This window comes from Parasteatoda tepidariorum, chromosome X2 (assembly GCF_043381705.1).
Source record: "Parasteatoda tepidariorum isolate YZ-2023 chromosome X2, CAS_Ptep_4.0, whole genome shotgun sequence".
NCBI lineage: Eukaryota > Metazoa > Arthropoda > Arachnida > Araneae > Theridiidae > Parasteatoda > Parasteatoda tepidariorum.
In genome coordinates, this window is record NC_092215.1 from 20,301,860 (window position 1) to 20,319,478 (window position 17,619).

At 30.5% G+C, this 17,619-nt stretch overlaps 1 protein-coding gene across 3 annotated transcripts in view; it reads left to right on the forward strand.

The window, feature by feature from the left end:
* LOC107455863 (hormone receptor 4) overlaps positions 1 to 17,345 on the forward strand; it is a 58,513-nt gene extending 41,168 nt beyond the window's left edge. For all 3 annotated transcript variants that reach the window (XM_043041218.2, XM_043041217.2, XM_021144631.3), the window contains exons 2-7: positions 545 to 1,784; positions 6,465 to 6,613; positions 12,384 to 12,445; positions 13,765 to 14,214; positions 14,936 to 15,287; positions 16,773 to 17,345. In XM_043041218.2, the coding sequence (XP_042897152.1) occupies positions 550 to 1,784; positions 6,465 to 6,613; positions 12,384 to 12,445; positions 13,765 to 14,214; positions 14,936 to 15,287; positions 16,773 to 16,987 (2,463 nt within the window). In that variant the 5' untranslated portion in view covers positions 545 to 549 and the 3' untranslated portion in view covers positions 16,988 to 17,345. The remainder of the gene's footprint in view (positions 1 to 544; positions 1,785 to 6,464; positions 6,614 to 12,383; positions 12,446 to 13,764; positions 14,215 to 14,935; positions 15,288 to 16,772) is intronic.
* The last annotated feature ends 274 nt before the right edge of the window (positions 17,346 to 17,619 follow it).

Genomic DNA, 17,619 nt, shown 5'->3' on the forward strand with positions numbered 1-17,619 from the left:
GTATTTTTCTTTTTTATCGCTAAAATATAATTTGCTTTTCCCTTTTTTTGCATTATTTTGTAGGGCGTCCACAGGTCCCTCAAAATTATTATAGTGGTACCTTGCTAATTTGTTATAGTGGTTACAGTGGCTTGTTAATTTATTATATATCTTGTTAATTTATTATAGTATAATAGTTTAAATTATTATAGTGGTTACTTGTGTCATAAATTATTATAGTGTTAACTTGTGTCAAAAATTATTGTAGTGGTAACTTGTGTCATATTATAGTGGTAATGTATTTCAACTTTTAATAACATGGCGTATTCCTGATCACCTTACTAACTCAAACACGCAGAAAGAGTTATGGTATACATGGAGCGAAAACTTATAGTATTGAAGTGGTTGCTGAACCTGATGAATTGTACTGGTGATAAATTAATTAACACTATAATACATTATTTTTAAACAGTTAACGTTCATTTGATATGAAAATATAGTATGCTCTTTAGAATACTACTTACTAGCATTATCTGGTGCTGATATTTATTTTTTCTTATTTTAGAAATTATGATACTGACTGCGTGGATACGTACCATGAGTTTATTTCACGATATCAAGTTAAAACGAAGGAAAGTGACCGACAACCTCTCCAACAGTGACAGCGAAGTTAATAACGATGTCATAACTTCATCTCCCGAAAGTGTAAGTGCAGAAATCAATGCCAGAGATACCGATGGAGGGTCATCATCAAGTGGTTCAACCACTCAGACATATTTGTCTGAGGATGGAGGATCGCCTGCTTCTGGATCTCCACCCCACTTAGAGGCCATGTGCTCGGACATGCCCGGTAAACATTACGACCGAGAAAACAGTCCACCACTTGAACAAAACAACAAGTGTAAAATAGGTCCAGAAAGTGAACACATTGTGAACGGCATTGTTGAAAGTCCCCAACACGAGCGTCGAAATAGTGTATTTGATGGCGGAGGTGATAGGAGCAATGAGTTGGGCGAAGGCTTGGATCTTAGGCGCAATAGACGAGACAATAGCATGGAAGATCATACAATGTCTGTAGTAAGAATGATGGGTAACAACAATATTTACAAAACACCATTAGTTATGGGAGATATACCAGGAAATGGGCCAGGTAAGACAATGCTGTGGGCCGCAAATAACGATCGAATGTATGAGAGCACAAATTCATCACCACCACATGCATTGGAATCCTTGAAGCACTCACAGCAATTATCACCAACTTCATGCTCTCCTCAATCTCCTTTGCCACAAATGTCTATGTTATCTTCTCCTGTTTCTGCGCCTGTAACAGTAAATCCAGTGTATCCAACTCCGATTTACAGCAACTCTCAGTGTAAGCCTTCGATTTTAAGGACCGTTATGACTTATACTCCAAACACTAAAGATGTGATGCTAGGGTATGCCACTACCCCTGCACGAGCAACTTTCGGACGAGAGAGTAGTCCTGTCGGTTTTACACGATATTGGCCCACCAATGGATTGTCAAACGGTGATCATAAAACATTGTCTCCACCTCGACATCTGACTGAATCACAAGCACTCAATTTAACTGTTAATGGATCTTCTAAAAGTGATGATGAGATTCAGCATCCAACAGGATCTTCATCGGCATTGTTATTGTCTGTTACTCAAAATGCTGTATCTTCTGCATCTGTTGTATCATCTGTAAACCATGTTGGTGATGAGGAAGATGATGAGCGAATGGTCTGCATGATTTGTGAAGACAGGGCAACAGGTCTGCATTATGGCATCATCACATGCGAAGGGTAAGAAATGAATTTTATCTCACTGTAATAAACTGCAATATTAACTATAAATTAATACATTAATTATAAATTAATGTCATTGGGTCGGGATATCCTGGTTGGTAGGGCTCTCGGCCCATGTCCAAGAGGTCGTGGGTTCGATCCCCACCGGCCGAAGACTCCCCGTGTAGTAAATTGGGACTGATGCGCGTTATGTTCCTATAACAAATCATACCTCTCGGTATACAGTTCCAGGAGTTTCCTTGTCTTTCAGATTGGTTCAAAATTATAAGGCTGCGAGGTATAACATTAGTAGTAAAAAAACCAAAATTAGGTCAGCTGTTCAAAAACGGTTATAAAAAAATAATGTCATTGGGCCGGGAAATACTGGTTGGGAGGGCACTGGGCCCATGTTCAAGAGGTCGTGGGTTCGATCCCTGCCGGTCAAATTGGGACTGATGCACTTTAAATCTGTCGGAGTCTCTAAGTTCTCCATATTCCCATAACAAATCATACCTCTGGGGGCACTGATCCAGTAGTTTCCTTGTCTTTCGGATTGGTTCAAAATTACAAAGATACGGGGTTTAACAATAGTAGTAAAAAACACAAAATTAGGTCAGCTGTTGTTGTTGTTAATTTACGTCGCACTAGAGCTGCACAATGGGCTATTGGCGACGGTCTGGGAAACATCCCACAGGATGATCCGAAGACATGCCATCACAATTTTGATCCTCTGCGGAGGGGATGGCACCCCCGCTTCGGTAGCCCGACGACCTGCGCGCGAAGTCGAGCACTTTACGGTAGCACAGTTTAACGAGTGGTCAGCTGTTCAAAAACGGTTATAAAAAAAAATTAATGTCATTGTGTTATCTATTGTTTGGAAAAGCAAGCGCTTTATTATTTTACTCGAAAAAAGTGGGGATATTGTTGAGCTAGAAACAAAAAAGCATGCATAGTTAATAATTAAGAATATTAAGAAATTATTTTAATTATAGTAAGAAATTATTATTGTCATAAATTTTTTTATAATGATTTTGACCGTCACTATATATATTAATAATTTAAAATAAAATAATAAATCCTGATAATTGTGGAATGTAATATTTTAGTAATGACTAATTTTAAAAAAATGCATACATTAATTAAAATTTTGCTTAAAGTTTTTAATATTTTGAAAAGTTAGAACTTTCTCAGAAATTCCAACTTGTTCCCTTGTTTCACTTTAAAAAATATTATTTAGTGGTAGCAAATTTAAAGTTATTTTTAATTTATTAAATTTGATTTTAAGTTATTTTTCCACCACTACGTATCAAAAATTCGAAATCTCATATAGAATGAATACTACTTCGTTGCTTTTACCTCTTGGTGAGATTTCTGAATAGAGTTGGCAAAACTATCACTTATTCTGCAACTTTCACTTTTTAATTCACAACCAATTTATTAAAACTTTCGCAGAAAACGTAGCCATATACGCTTGTGTCTTTATATATTTGGACTGACAATCCCGTTTTAAAATTTTTATATGTTGGTAATATTAAACAAATCAAACAATCATAATTGTTATTTTGCTTTCGCTGCTATCACATACTCTCCCAAATTTGAGGGTTGTTCGAAATATTTTTTCCAGGGATGTGAATGAAACCAGACATTTTTAATTGAAATTGAATTTTTGCAAAGTTTCTATCAGAACTTAGGACTATCAGACATTACTTGCATTTTAAGCAGTAGTAGATAAAACCTTTTATATATTTATGATGATTTGATGTATTACTTCTACTAAACCCTCAAAGGAAAATATTTTCCAAAAATACGGAAATTCCATAGTTGTTGGAGGGTTTACCTCTAGTGTAGGGTGCTAGGATTTCCGGCTTGGCATCCAAACTTCTTCTTACCTTAATTTTTATTTCACTGCTATTTTAAATGTTACTGTCAAAAAAAAATATTTTTAACCCTTTTAATGTGATAGGTGCCTCTGAGGCACTATTGTAACTTATAAATTACCTACCACTTTAAATGTTAATATTTTCACATCTTAATAGATGACACTAAATTAGACCCCTAGCATACTTCGGCAAAACAGATGGTACTATTATTTATAATGCTGCAAGCGACTGGCTCTGCAGTTGATTTCAACTGAGTATAACAACTTTCGTCTAATTGTTTGGCGGTGAGGTTGCGGCAACTCAATTCTAAATCATGATCATAATATCCTTCTTTTATTTTTCTTTAATTTTCTCAACGCAATTAATGACGATTATAAGACATGATCAAATTAAACACTATGAAAAGGTAAGAGGCTCCTTCCAGTCCTAAAAGCCTTGGGAAATCTTAAGACTATTTCGTGTGTATCTATATAGTAAGTGTGTAAACAATGATATTTCTCCTGGTAAGCTTTTAGTGGTTGCGTTCGTTTTTTTTTTAACGTTTTAAATGACATCGAGTGCAAATGGTTAATATTTGATCCTAGAAAGGAAAAAATCGAACATTATTCTTAAATGAAGATATTAATTAATTTCAGTTGCTATAAAACAATTTTACTCGTATCACTAGAGATGCCAACTTGTTTCTCTTAGTGGCAAAATTTTTTCTACGGGTAGACATTTTTTTAAAATGATTCTTGATTTATTAAATTTGACTTAAAGTTATTTTGTTTAACAATACCTATAATTATTTTACAAGTTCCAATAATGCATTTGTTCCAACTTCTAGTTAGGTCTCTTATATTGCCTGCAAAATGGAATAAAATTCTGCAAATTTTATTTTAATTTCCTACATTAGAGGTATTGGTATCGTTGCATCTCTCTACATATTGCAACTACAATAAAATCAATCAAACTCATAAAATAATATTCAGGTGGGATAAAACTCTCTTAAGCACTTTAGTTTCCAATTTCTCTACTTCTAGGAAATTCTTTTTTCGGAAATTCTCGAGAATTTTGTGACATTTTTTTAGGGAATTATTTTTAGCTGACAAATGGAATGCTTTTAAGCCATGTGCGTTAACCATATGCGTTGAACCCAGAGGGTAAAATATTGTCATAAAAGTAGTATTTATGCCAAAAATTGGAAGGATACTTGTGTTTAAGTCAAGCTGATATTTTCTATAGTTGGTTACCACTATAGTTGGATACCACAATTATAAAATACGTAAATTGAGATGTTATTTGATATGGTAATAAAGAAATTGTTTTATGGTAAACACAATTACCATTTTTATTCAAAATAAAATTTTTGCCTATATCGAAAATGAATTTTAAAATTTAAATGCACGTTAAATTTGTCGAGTCGCAAACTCCTCCATGTTCCCATAACAAGTCATATCTCTGAGTGTGTACTGATCCAGGAGTTTCCTTGACTTCTGAATTGACTCAAAATTACAAGGCTACAGAGTTGAACATTAATAGTCGTAAACCCAAAATTGGGTCGGCTGTTCAACGACGGTTATAAAATAAAAAATAAAAAAATTAAATAGTAATTTAAATCCTTAAGTCAAATTTTTCCAATGCCTTATGAATTGCGTTTGCAATATTATTAATGTTACAATTTGCATAAATTCATGATTAAGTGGTTCGGCTATCATTAACATCTGGCACACTTGCTCGAAAAATTTCAGATGAAATTAATGGAAACAATGATATGCATTAAAACATTAAATACTTAGTATTTGTACAACTTAGAACAAACTTAGAATGATTTAGAAATATCTGTTGTAAATGAAGACAATTAGAAAATGTATGCTGTAAATAGATACATTTGTTGCTGTTACTAATGCCACCCGCCAATGCCACAAGCCTGGTATGGGAAACGATCAATTTTAAGGCAGAGGGTGCGTTTCTTCTTTATTACTGGCGCTAACTATGGCTAAGCGACTTCAGTCACACACACACACATATGTCACAGCCCGTTTAATAGGGAGGGCTCATTCATTCATCCTCTGATCGTAATTTTGACCTGAACTAGAGAACAGTCAGTCTCCAATTCAGTACTCTCAAAGGTATTGATTTGTTATGGGAACTTGTGGGATTTTGGAACCCCGGTAGATTTTAACGTGCACCAGTCACCATTTCATTCACAGGGATTTTTCGGCCAGCTGTATTCAAACTTACAATCTCACGAACATGAGCTCAACGTCTTACCATGTCGAAAATTAATGTCGAAAATGTCTTAGAAAATGCATGTCGAAAATACACAGAGAATGTATGATTTATGTAACGACATTTAGAATACGCGCTGTAAAGTGAGACATTTAGAAAATGTAGGCCCCAAATAGAGACTTTTACAGACTGTTTGCTGTAAATAGTGACAATTCGAATCTATATGCTGTACATATACATATGTATTAGTGAAAACATGCTGTATATAGAGTGTGTGTATTAAATAGTGATACTTAGCGAATGTATTCAGTAAAAAGAGGCAATTCCAGAATACTTGCTGATAAGTTAGAGACATTTAGGAAATCAATGCTCAAAATAAAGGCATTTAGAATACTTGCTGATAAAATAGAGACATTTAGGAAATCAACGCTTTAAATAAAGGCATTTAGAATACTTGCTGATAAAATAGAGACATTTCGGAAATCAATGTTATAAATGAAGGCATTTGGAATATTTGCTGATAAATTAGAGACATTTAACAAATCAGTGCTCAATCAATTTTTCTAGATTAAAATCTTTAGTGACATTATATTCTTTTATTTTTTAGATGCAAAGGTTTTTTCAAGAGAACGGTGCAAAATAAGAGGGTGTACACATGCGTAGCTGATGGTCATTGTGAAATTACAAAAGCACAACGAAACCGATGCCAATATTGCCGATTTCAAAAATGTCTAAGGCAGGGGATGGTTCTTGCTGGTAAGTTAACATCTTATTTTTACAGTAAAATTTTAAAGGTTAGCTATAGAAATATGAACTTTTATTTATTTACAATTGCAAATAATGTCAAAATGTATCGTTATCATCATGTCAACTTTTTTAAAAAAATGTTATTAAATGCTATCTCAACTAAAGTAGAAAGAAATTAATAAATATTTTATTTTATTTTATTTCGGACGATTTAATATTTTCTCTATGCGTTTCAATTTCTTCTGCAGTTTCAGACCTGTATTTAATAATAATTTTACGGAAATATCTATCAGAATAGACAGGATCATTAGTAAATAGTAGTTCTGAAGAAATAAAAATTTGTTCAATTTTTTTCCTGAAATCCATAAAAAAATTTAATAGTAATTTTACGTAGACCAGTATTTAACTGTAATTTTACGGAAATATCCATCAAAATAGACTTGGATTATTAGTAAATAGTAGTTCTGAAGAAATAAAAATTTGTGGAATTTTTTCGTGAAATGTATGAAAAGTATTTTATTTTGGAAAAAAATTAACTAATTTAGTATGGTTAAAAATTAAAGTAAACATAAAAAAATCATACCAATTTGTTCAACTATAAAAATATTATTTGTAGGTAGTTAAGCTACTATTACTGCAAAATTAAGAGTTAATTTCATTTATTTTGGTTTATAAACCACACAATTTAAAATTGTATGACATATATTTAATGTAAAAAATGTTCAAAAAAATATTACGCCATTTAAATATTTCATAAAGTTCAAAAATCAAACTGATTGAAAACTGTTTATATAAGTTAAAAAAAGTTTCTTTGTCAACTCAATACATTGGAATTTAGGAATTTATAATTAAAAATTATGATAACAACGAAAGCAAAACAAATTATGTATCTGTTTATATGTGTATTATTTAAATTCTGAACTGTATATTGTGTTTTTGCATAAATCAGAGCCGTTTTTAGAAGTGGGAGAACTGGGAATAGAAATTATTGTTTAACATATATTTTTGTCGTGTGATTATCTCTAGCGTTGATATAAGAGCCATGATTGTAATAATGTTTTTTGTTTAGTTTATTGTATCGTTGTTCTTAGTAATAAAAACTAAAATACAAATCTGAAATTAGTCTAGCCTAGTTACCTCACTTACTAAACATGGCTCTGTTATTTAAAATTCAGAAAGTCTAATAATCATGGAGCCAGCACAAGGTAAGGGATAGTGTATCGCCTAACTATATAAACCATTCCTGTATATCTAAATTGGAGACAGTGACAAATATATACATTGAAATGAATATTTAAATTATTTTTGGCACATACATCAAAAAAATAAAATCGAAAACTAATTTAGTAACGTTTTTAATTCAAATTTCTCAATATAATTCTTTTTATATAATGTCAGCATTTTTTATTAAAATATTTTATTACATCTGTCCATTGTTTTGGGTAATATCAATTTAAAAATTACAATTTTATTTATTTAGTCCATATTTTTTAAATTATTCAGCAGAATTTTTTGATTTTTTTTCTCGGCTTATTTTGATACGGAAATTTTAAAAAAGGAAAAACTTTTAATATAAAAGTTTAAATTTAAGCATAAAATATTTGGTTTAAAAATATTTTAATGCTTCGAAAAAACTATGTAGACTTTTATTAACATTAGTTGTGAATTGTAAAGTGAATTTTGACATAAAATTAATTTAAATGAACGTTGTATTTTTGCTATAGGTAATATTGTCACTGTCTCAAAATTATTAAGTTGCATTACAATCCTGCCATTAAGAAGGTAAGGCTAAAATATTTGAAACTATATGGATGGAGTTTGACTATGGAAATACTTATGGTTTAGTAAGTTAAGAACTGGGCTGACTAATTTCAGATTAGTAAACAATTCATAACAAAAACAATGCATAACTAAATTCTAATTTAACCTCATAAAGTAACAATTATCCGAAAGAAGAACCGCGTTCGTCAAATAATTTGATTCCCAAAAGTCACTAGATTTTTAAATTCTTTTTTTGTAAAGCAAAAATATATTGCCCCTCACATTGAAATTGGATTAAGTTACATTGTGTGCATTCTAAACTTCTTAAAAGAATTCTTTTTTATGTTTTACACTGGACAATCTTGTAGTTCAGGTGTCAGAAAATGGCATTTTGTTGCAAAAAAATTTCATAAAAATATTAAAAAATACTAATATATTTAGAAATTATTTTATAGATAAATAGGTTAAAAGTACTTAAAATTGTTTTCCGTTCAAAAAGTTTTTTACGTTGCTTTTTTGGATATGCATAGAAAACAGTAAATTGCTTTTTCTAAACATCTTTCACATAGTGAAATATAACTTATCATTTTTTACCGTTTAAAGATATTATAAAGTAATTTCCCAATTTAAACTTAAGATTCTCATTTTAATTTGTAAATATTTAAACACTATATTACCTGATTAAAAACTTTATTTGCTTCAAAAATGTGTAAATAGAAAATTATAGTCAACATGTTTCAATGTGTTCAAAAATTGGCTCCCATTTTAGCACGTGGATGAGAAGAAACAAAAGTGAATTGAAATATAAAGCTTTTACGAACAAAAAATGGAAAAATAAAAGTGAGAAACAGAACAAGAAAAACCACAGTGGCCAAGAAGGGCAAATCAGGGCAAAATACATTTCCACGAGCTATGGAGAGGTGGTGAGGGAAATAGTTTCTCATCTTGATGCCCTGATTTGTCCCTCTTGTTCAAGTTTTTAATCAGGTACCCCTTCAGAGTCTTGGCATTAGTTATTTAATCTAGACATTATTTAAAAAGTAACATTTTGGAGTTACATTCACTCAGTTAGCACCATGAATTTTTGAAATTGCTATTTTTGGTTAAGACATAATTTTTCAAGGTAGTTATAGAAAACTTCCGCAATAACTTATGTTAATTTTCCTGTCTCTTGTCAGAATTATTAATTTCCTCTAGAAGTTTTAAGGCAATTTAAGCTTAATTGTTATCAAAGCTTAAAATTCATATCTGTGTAATACTCTCACCTTTTAAGAACTTCTTAACAACATTCTTTGCACTTTGTTGACGAGCAATTTCACACAGAAACTATGTCATATCAATCTTTTGCTTGAATACTGAATTTTGTAAAGTAAAAATTGGAAAGAAGTAAAGTAAAAGTAAATAATTATAAATATTGATATCATGACCAAACATTGCTGACCGATGACTAGTGAACTCGACATTGCAACGGTAATGCCGAATTAACTCGTTATCGATCAACAATGTTTTTGCATGGAAGGATGACTGTTTGGGCATGAAAGGACGATTAAAAAAAAATCAAACTGTTATTTTATAAAATTTTGCAAATATTATCGCACTACTTTTCTTTGGTTTTTATTGTCATTATACATTAAATAGCCCTCTGGTATTTTAGACATTGGATTTTTTTTCCTTATAACTACGTGAAAGGTATCAATAATCCTTACATACGCCAAATATCTATCGAATTTTTTAGATGTGTGTCAGTATTTCAAGGAAAACTTTCTAATGGATAGAAATAGCAAAAGGATAATAGTGTAATTTATCTAGAACATAAAATGTAGCATTGTTTATAGTGTTGTTGTTTTTTTTCTCTAGAAAATAGTTTAGTTTGATCCCTCTGCAGGGCCTCTTACCTAAATTCAACCTAAAAATTTAGGTAGACGGAAGAAAATCGTGTCGCCTTTGGTCAAATATATAAGATACTAACGCCAACAATCTTAGTTCTAATTTTGTAATAGGTATCTATATCCTTGGTGCTTACAATTACATCAAATGGGATAAACATTTGTAATTAAGTCAAGGTTTTTTCCTGATTGAAGTTTTTAGATTTTTAGGTTGAAATCTAAATTATTTTTTTAGTTGAAGGTATAAAACTCAGTTATTTTGTGGTTAGTGGTCAGTGGGAGATTTTATTTCAAGGTTTAGATGCCTTTGACAACTGCATTCGCTGCTATGAGTAAGTTGTTTAACTGGATTTTGTGGGTATTTACTCAATTGCATTCATAAAAAAAAACATAAGCAATCGATATTATTCATCTTAAATTATAATGATGGATTATAAAAGATTAGAGTGTTTACAGTTTGAGATGAGCAATAAATGGTTTTACTAAGCAATTGTTTTATTTCAATCTCTTAAAATTCCTTCTTAAAAATTTACGATAATTGCTAGGTGTTTAAATTAAATAAAAATGAGTGTTAAGTAATTAACATTTAATTTAAATTCTTATTTATACTGCTCTGATTTTTTAAAAAGAAATTAGAATTGGCACATCCTTTTAGTGAATTGAAAAAATCATTGTAATCTCTGCTAAATTAATTCTATCATACTTATAAAGCATTTGGATAGGGGGTCATAGAGGTTAGCCCACTATAATTTTGTGACCAACGACATGATTGTGGCAAGATGATGAGCACTGGACATAGGCCACATTTACTTCCCAGAAAAGCTGGTACCCATCCTTTTGAATCTGGGTGGGCTACAAGCCGCGATTGGGGATCGAACTTCGGCTCTTCACAATGACAGCTCAATGCTTTAACCAGAGTCTTACTTATATGAACTCTTATTTTCTTTTTGAATATTTATTTAAATCTTTTGATCTCAGTATTTTATTATTAAATAGCTTAATTTTTTACCTCGAGATTTTCTTTTTTTTTGTTTAAATGCGACCAATTACAAAGTGATTTTATATTTTGCGTAATTACACAGTAAATCAGTAGGCGTATTGTATGTTGTTTTTGTAACCAAATGATTTTTTCTTTTACAGAATTTGGCAATTATTGAAAAAACCTAATTTTGCTAATCTTAATTATACTTTTTGAAAGTACAGCTAAATTATTAAAAATTCCTTAAAGGAGAACAGCACTGTGATTTTAACAAAGAAAAACGATTTTTAAAACATTGTACAGATTGTTATATTTTGATATATATATTATTATTATTATAATTAACTATTTAAATTACAATTTTTAAAATTACTGCTCTCTAAAAACTTTTGTTGAAATGGTTAATAAAGTACACTCGGTAAAAATAAATGCGTACAATGTTGATGACCTAAGGTCCATTTGCAAGGCAAATAGTGGATACAATTTTTTTTTCTGATTTACTCTAATTAATAATTGCTTAACCTCACATTGAAACTTTCTAATTAATAAACAATTTACGCACATTGAAACTTTCTGATTAATAAACACTTTACGCACATTGAAACTTTCTGATTAATAAACACTTTACGCACATTGAAACTTTATGATTAATAAACACTTTCCGCACATTGAAACTTTCTAATTAATAAGCACTTTACGCACATTGAAACTTTCTGATTAATAAACACTTTACGCACATTGAAACTTTCTGATTAATAAGCACTTTACGCACATTGAAAAAAAAATATATCTAACGAAAAGTGCCTTCAGATCAGGTTTTTTATTTTATTAAATGAAAAATAACCTATAAACCTGAAAGCTATTGGATTCTTGAGAATGGAAACAATAATTAACGGGAAACAAAAAGAAAGGAAAGAAGAAGAGAAACATAATATGTCTTTGACATTTTTAAAAATGCACTGTATTTTTCTAATTTTTTCTAGTTTTCAACTTATACTTAGCAAAAAATGGTTCACGATCATGCAGATTATCAAATAATTAAAAAAAAGAAGAGGAAATAGATTTTTTTTTTGTTGAAACTTTCACAGTGGTGTTTTCCTTATTTTCAAATACAAATATATTGTACTAGAGTTTGCGGTTTTCCTCTTTATAGCTGTTCGAGAAGACCGCATGCCAGGAGGTAGAAATTCGGGGGCAGTGTACAACCTGTACAAGGTAAAAAATTTTAATCTCAATACTCAAATTAGATATTTGGACTATTTCAAGGTAAGTATTTTTCCTATTTACTGTTGTCATCACTTCTTGATGTTTAGGTTAAGATCAAAGTTAAATACTTACTGCTGTTGTTTAAATTTACTCGGAAGATTGACTTGAAAATTTGTTTAAGAAGATAGTAAAATTTAATTGTCAATCAAAATTTTTGATTCTTAGTTTCAATCGATAAATAATTATAGAATCAAATAATTATAATAATAATATAATTTAATTTTTACAGATGTAGATTACAGCTTATCTCATTTAGTAATGTCCAATTTATGAAAAGCCATCTTTAACTGAAAAAGTGATATTAAACATGAAATTAGAGGTTAATATGTTTTGAAAATATAATTAATTTCCTCTACCAGCTGCTTTTAACAGTAATAGAGAACCATAATTTATTTTTAATGGACTATTACTATTCTAAGAAAAATTATAATTTTTTTTTTACCAAAGCATTTATATTTATTGAGTTTTGAGTAAATATTCAAGCATTTTGCTGAAGTATTTTACTAATTAACTTTTTATAACCATATTCAAATGACTTATAGAAATTAAAATAAGATTTAAATGTCTTAGAAAACTATCTACTGTATGCTTTTTCCCATAAGAAAGTAACTGAACATGTTTGCTAATTTCTGGTAATTAGTAAGTACACGGAGCCATTATTTAATTGACTATTTTAATTTCTTCAGAAATTTTCAAAATTGATTTGGCACCTCAATATATTATTCATATTGAAGTTAAACAAAGCATTCTATTCATATTTAGCATTTGTAGTTCAAAAATACTTGAATTTGGCAAGGGTACGATTTTCTGAGCATTTATTTAACGTAGGCCTTTGAAATTTTCCTGTGATCCAAATTGGGACCTTAAGTATTAGAACTGGTTTCGGTTGCTTTTGGTTTTGGCCACAAATATATATTACATTTACACGCTTTATGCGAAAGATTTCTCTCAGTGTTAGTGAAATATTTATTCATTTATGAACAATGTTCATTTGAAAAATTCAGTATTCAATTGAACATTTTGAACAATGTTCAAAATGTTCATCAAATTTTTATCAATCATAAAGAGACATTTTAACACGATGAAACATATATTTGTAACATTATTTTTAAAAACTCTTATGGGGATTAGCTGTTGAATTCCTTCAACCGCGCAAATCACACTGCGGATAATGGAAAACTTACTATCTATATCTTTTGTTTAAAATAAGTTTTAAAACACTTTCATTTGAACAAAATGAATGACTTATGATGATCATCATGTTACAGGTGAAATACAAGAAGCACAAGAAAGGGCAAAAAAATCAAATGAGGCAAATAGATCCCCCAAAGGTTAATAATACTCATCCACCAAACAATAGTCCTGTTATTCGTTATCCTGCCTCACCACCAGAATGGCCCAGTGGTCAAATCTTGAAGGCTGCCCTTACAAGTCCTTGTGATATCAGGACATTTCGGTGTAACTTGGACAGTTGGATGACCTCTTCAAGAGCAAGACAGATGACACCAGAGCAAGCGATGATTTATATCACGCAATTGATAGACTGCGATAACTTCGAAGATGTAGCTGTCTTAAAAAATCTGGATGAATTCAAGCAAGTAAAGGCTGAATTGAGCGACAAACTCTTTCAAATTGGTGATATGATTGTTTGCAAATTAGTTCAGTGGACGAAATGCTTACCATTCTATACAGAACTACCCGTCACCGTTCATACACAGGTAGGAGTATTTCGTATTGTATAATAAATAACACATTTTTGAGCTTTTAGAATATGTTAAATCTTATAAAATTGCTGATCAAAATAGTTCGCATTTTCGAGAATTTTTCTGTTATAAGCTTTAAAAATTTCCTCTTTTTCAGGACATCAAAATCTTTATACCATTTGAATTCCAAGAAATTAATCTGGTCCTATTCCAACGCTTTTTTAAGTAAACTCACAATTTTTACGATTTCGTGTAATTTATATCAATATAATAACAAAATACAGTAGTTATTTTCAATACACGATTCTTTAATTTTTATTGCAAATGTATATATATATATATATATATATATATATATTTAACTCAAAATTCATTTATCGATGTGAAAAAGAGATTGGACAAAACAGGTTATCAAATCATTAATTTCAAATCCACAAGTTTCTAGTCATTTGTATAATTTCCAAAGATGGTATATTTTTATCAGACACTCTCGAAAAACGTTGACCTAAAATCTGAAACAAATTTGCTCCAACTTGCATAAGTNGTTGGCAGGTATGCATGCAGTAAGCCAGAGAGAGAAAGTTGAGATAAAAATTAATTTTTTTTTTAAATTTTCACATTCCGAATCCAAATAAATAATCTGTTTGTAGTTAATATACAGTAAATGTAGTAATTCAAGATTTAGTATCTAAATTCTATGCATACTTTTTGTTCGTTTAAATTTTCTTTCTTATAGTTACTATCGCACAAGTGGCATGAATTGCTAGTTCTGACAACAACAGCTTATTGGGCTATAAGAGCTAACAACAACAACACCAATATGGGAAACGCCAATGGATATGCACTACCACAAAATGGATCTCCTAAACCATCGAAAGAGGAACTTGACCATGAAGTCAACATAAGTCTATGTGCTCTACAAGGTGCTTTGGGAAAGATAGTCGGAGAGGAAATAGTTCTTGAAAACATCCAAATGGAAGCTGGTTCACTTGTAGAGCAATTATCTCAGTTGACTATCACTTTTCGAAAATTACATCTGTGTGTGGAGGAATATGTCTGCTTGAAAGTTGTGGCCATGCTTAATCAAGGTAAACGTAATTTTTTTCTGTACCTGTAATTCTTGAAAAATCTCGCTCTATTTCCAAGCAGGGAAATTTAAAATAGTGTGAACTGACAGTAATTCATAAAAAAGATATTTGTTCGTTACTTTAAGCATTAAAGTTCAAGTTAATACAAATCGAGAGAAATTACTGGAAAAAAACGTGTTTATTATTAAAGCATAGAAGTTTTAAATTTTTGTAAATTAAGAGAAAAGATCGAGAAAACACATTTATTAATTTGAGTATTCAGTTTGGTGAGAATGGAAAGAAATAAACAAAAAAAATACTTTTAGGTAATAAAAAGCAGGAATTCCACATTCCCGTATCTCTAACATTTAACGTGTACCCTTATATCTTGAGAAATTACCATTTAATTGGTATATTAAATACGTATTAATACGTTTTATTCGTTTACAGATTTTTTTAAGATTTCTTAAGATTCACCTTGGACTGAAATAAGCCTTATTTGATATTATTACAGTGTGGTCAATTCAGAATTTTTAAGATTTTTACAGCATTTAAAGTGGTAGTAAATTATTAACTTGTAGCCAAATGACTTAACAATTTTGCTACCACTTAAAAAACTTCGTATTTGTTAGTACTTTTATAGTAAAAGTTATTAGAATTTTGAAAATCATGATGGCCAAAATTATTTCAAGTCGAATGTTACTAAAGGAATCCTAATATAGCCGGAGCCAGTTGTCAGCCCCGATTTTGAGGGTTCCCGAATGGCATGTCTGCTTGCAAACCATAGAACAGAAATAAAAATGGTAGTAAAACCAGTTCACATATACATTGTTTGCAGGAAAAGTGAAATACCTTTGACTATCAAAAGATATTAACAGTTTTAATATGTATGGTTGACTATTTCTTAGAAAATGGGAAAATTAAATATTGGTGGATAATTTATAATTAAAAATAAAGATTTAACTTTTATTTTTAAGAAATCAAATATTGTTGGATAATTTATAATTGAAAATAGTTAAAGCTTTATCTTTTATTTTTAGGAAATCAAATATTGGTGGATAATTTATAGTTAAAAATAGTAAATACTTTTATTTTTATTTTTAAGAAATCTAAAGCTGGAATGGTTTAATAATCTGTTTTTTTTTCTCTTTTTTTTCCTGGTATAAGCAGCCTTGTGAATGGGCTTAAAGTTGCCGCGAAGAAAATCGAATGCTAAACTTAGTTCCGGTTAAAATTTTTAGAAGTTTGTAGGTCTGTTAATTCTAATCACTAGCCATAAGTTTCAAATCTTCGTCCTTGAGTTAGCGATTGGAGACTCTTCCTGATCTTTTAACAAATCATTATTCGTCAATGAGTTAGCGATTGGAGACTCTTCCTGATCTTTTTTCAAATCATAATTCGTAAATGAGTTAGCGATTTGGAGACTCTTCTTAATCATTTAACAAATCATAATAATCATTAGACTTTATTTGTGTCGTTCTCCACTTTCTTATATTTTTCTTCCAGCTGGTTATCAAGGACAACGAGAGATTGAAATAATCCAAGAAAGATATTTGTCTGCCTTGAGAGTATTTGTGGAAAATCGATTTCCTCAACAGTCTGGACGAATGAGAGAACTTCTGTCACGCTTGCCAGAAATACAAGCAGCAGCAGAAATACTTCTCAACTCGAAGTTATTTTTTGTTCCCTTATTTCTCAATACGAACTTTATTGGAAGATAACGAGAGGTAGCAGCGACCATCTTATCAACTGCCTCTCAACGTCCTGTGTCCAAAATGTCCGGAAATATTCAACTTTACCGGACAATAAGGGGTTTGTCATTCCAGTTTATGAATGACAACAATGTTCGACTAGTCAGAAGAGCGTTGGAGAAAACCCCAAATTTAAAATGACAAGAAAATTAAAGTGTTTAAGAAAGATGTCAACGATGTGCAATAGACTGATGTATGGACGTTGTGTACAGTAATGGCAAAATTTGTAACAATTTCTTTTTGTGTTGTTTTTAAGCATTATAAATTTGAGCCTATTAAGGCGTCTTATTGCTATTGATTTATGATTAAAATAAAATTTTTGTCTCAATTTGTTTGTAAATTTCTTTGCATAATTACAATTCACTGCAATTTATTTTAATTGCAAGCTAAATTATATGCAGAAATTTTGAAGTTTCGCTTTCCAGGTTTTAACATAAATTAGCAAAAATTATTATTTTTTGTATCAAAATTAGACTTTGTCATTCAGAACTTGTTATAGTCGAACTCTCTTATACTGAGTTATATATCTATCATAAACCCACTCGGCGTGCACTACCTAACATAAAAGCTATAATATCTAAAAGTCAGCAACAAAAAGTTAA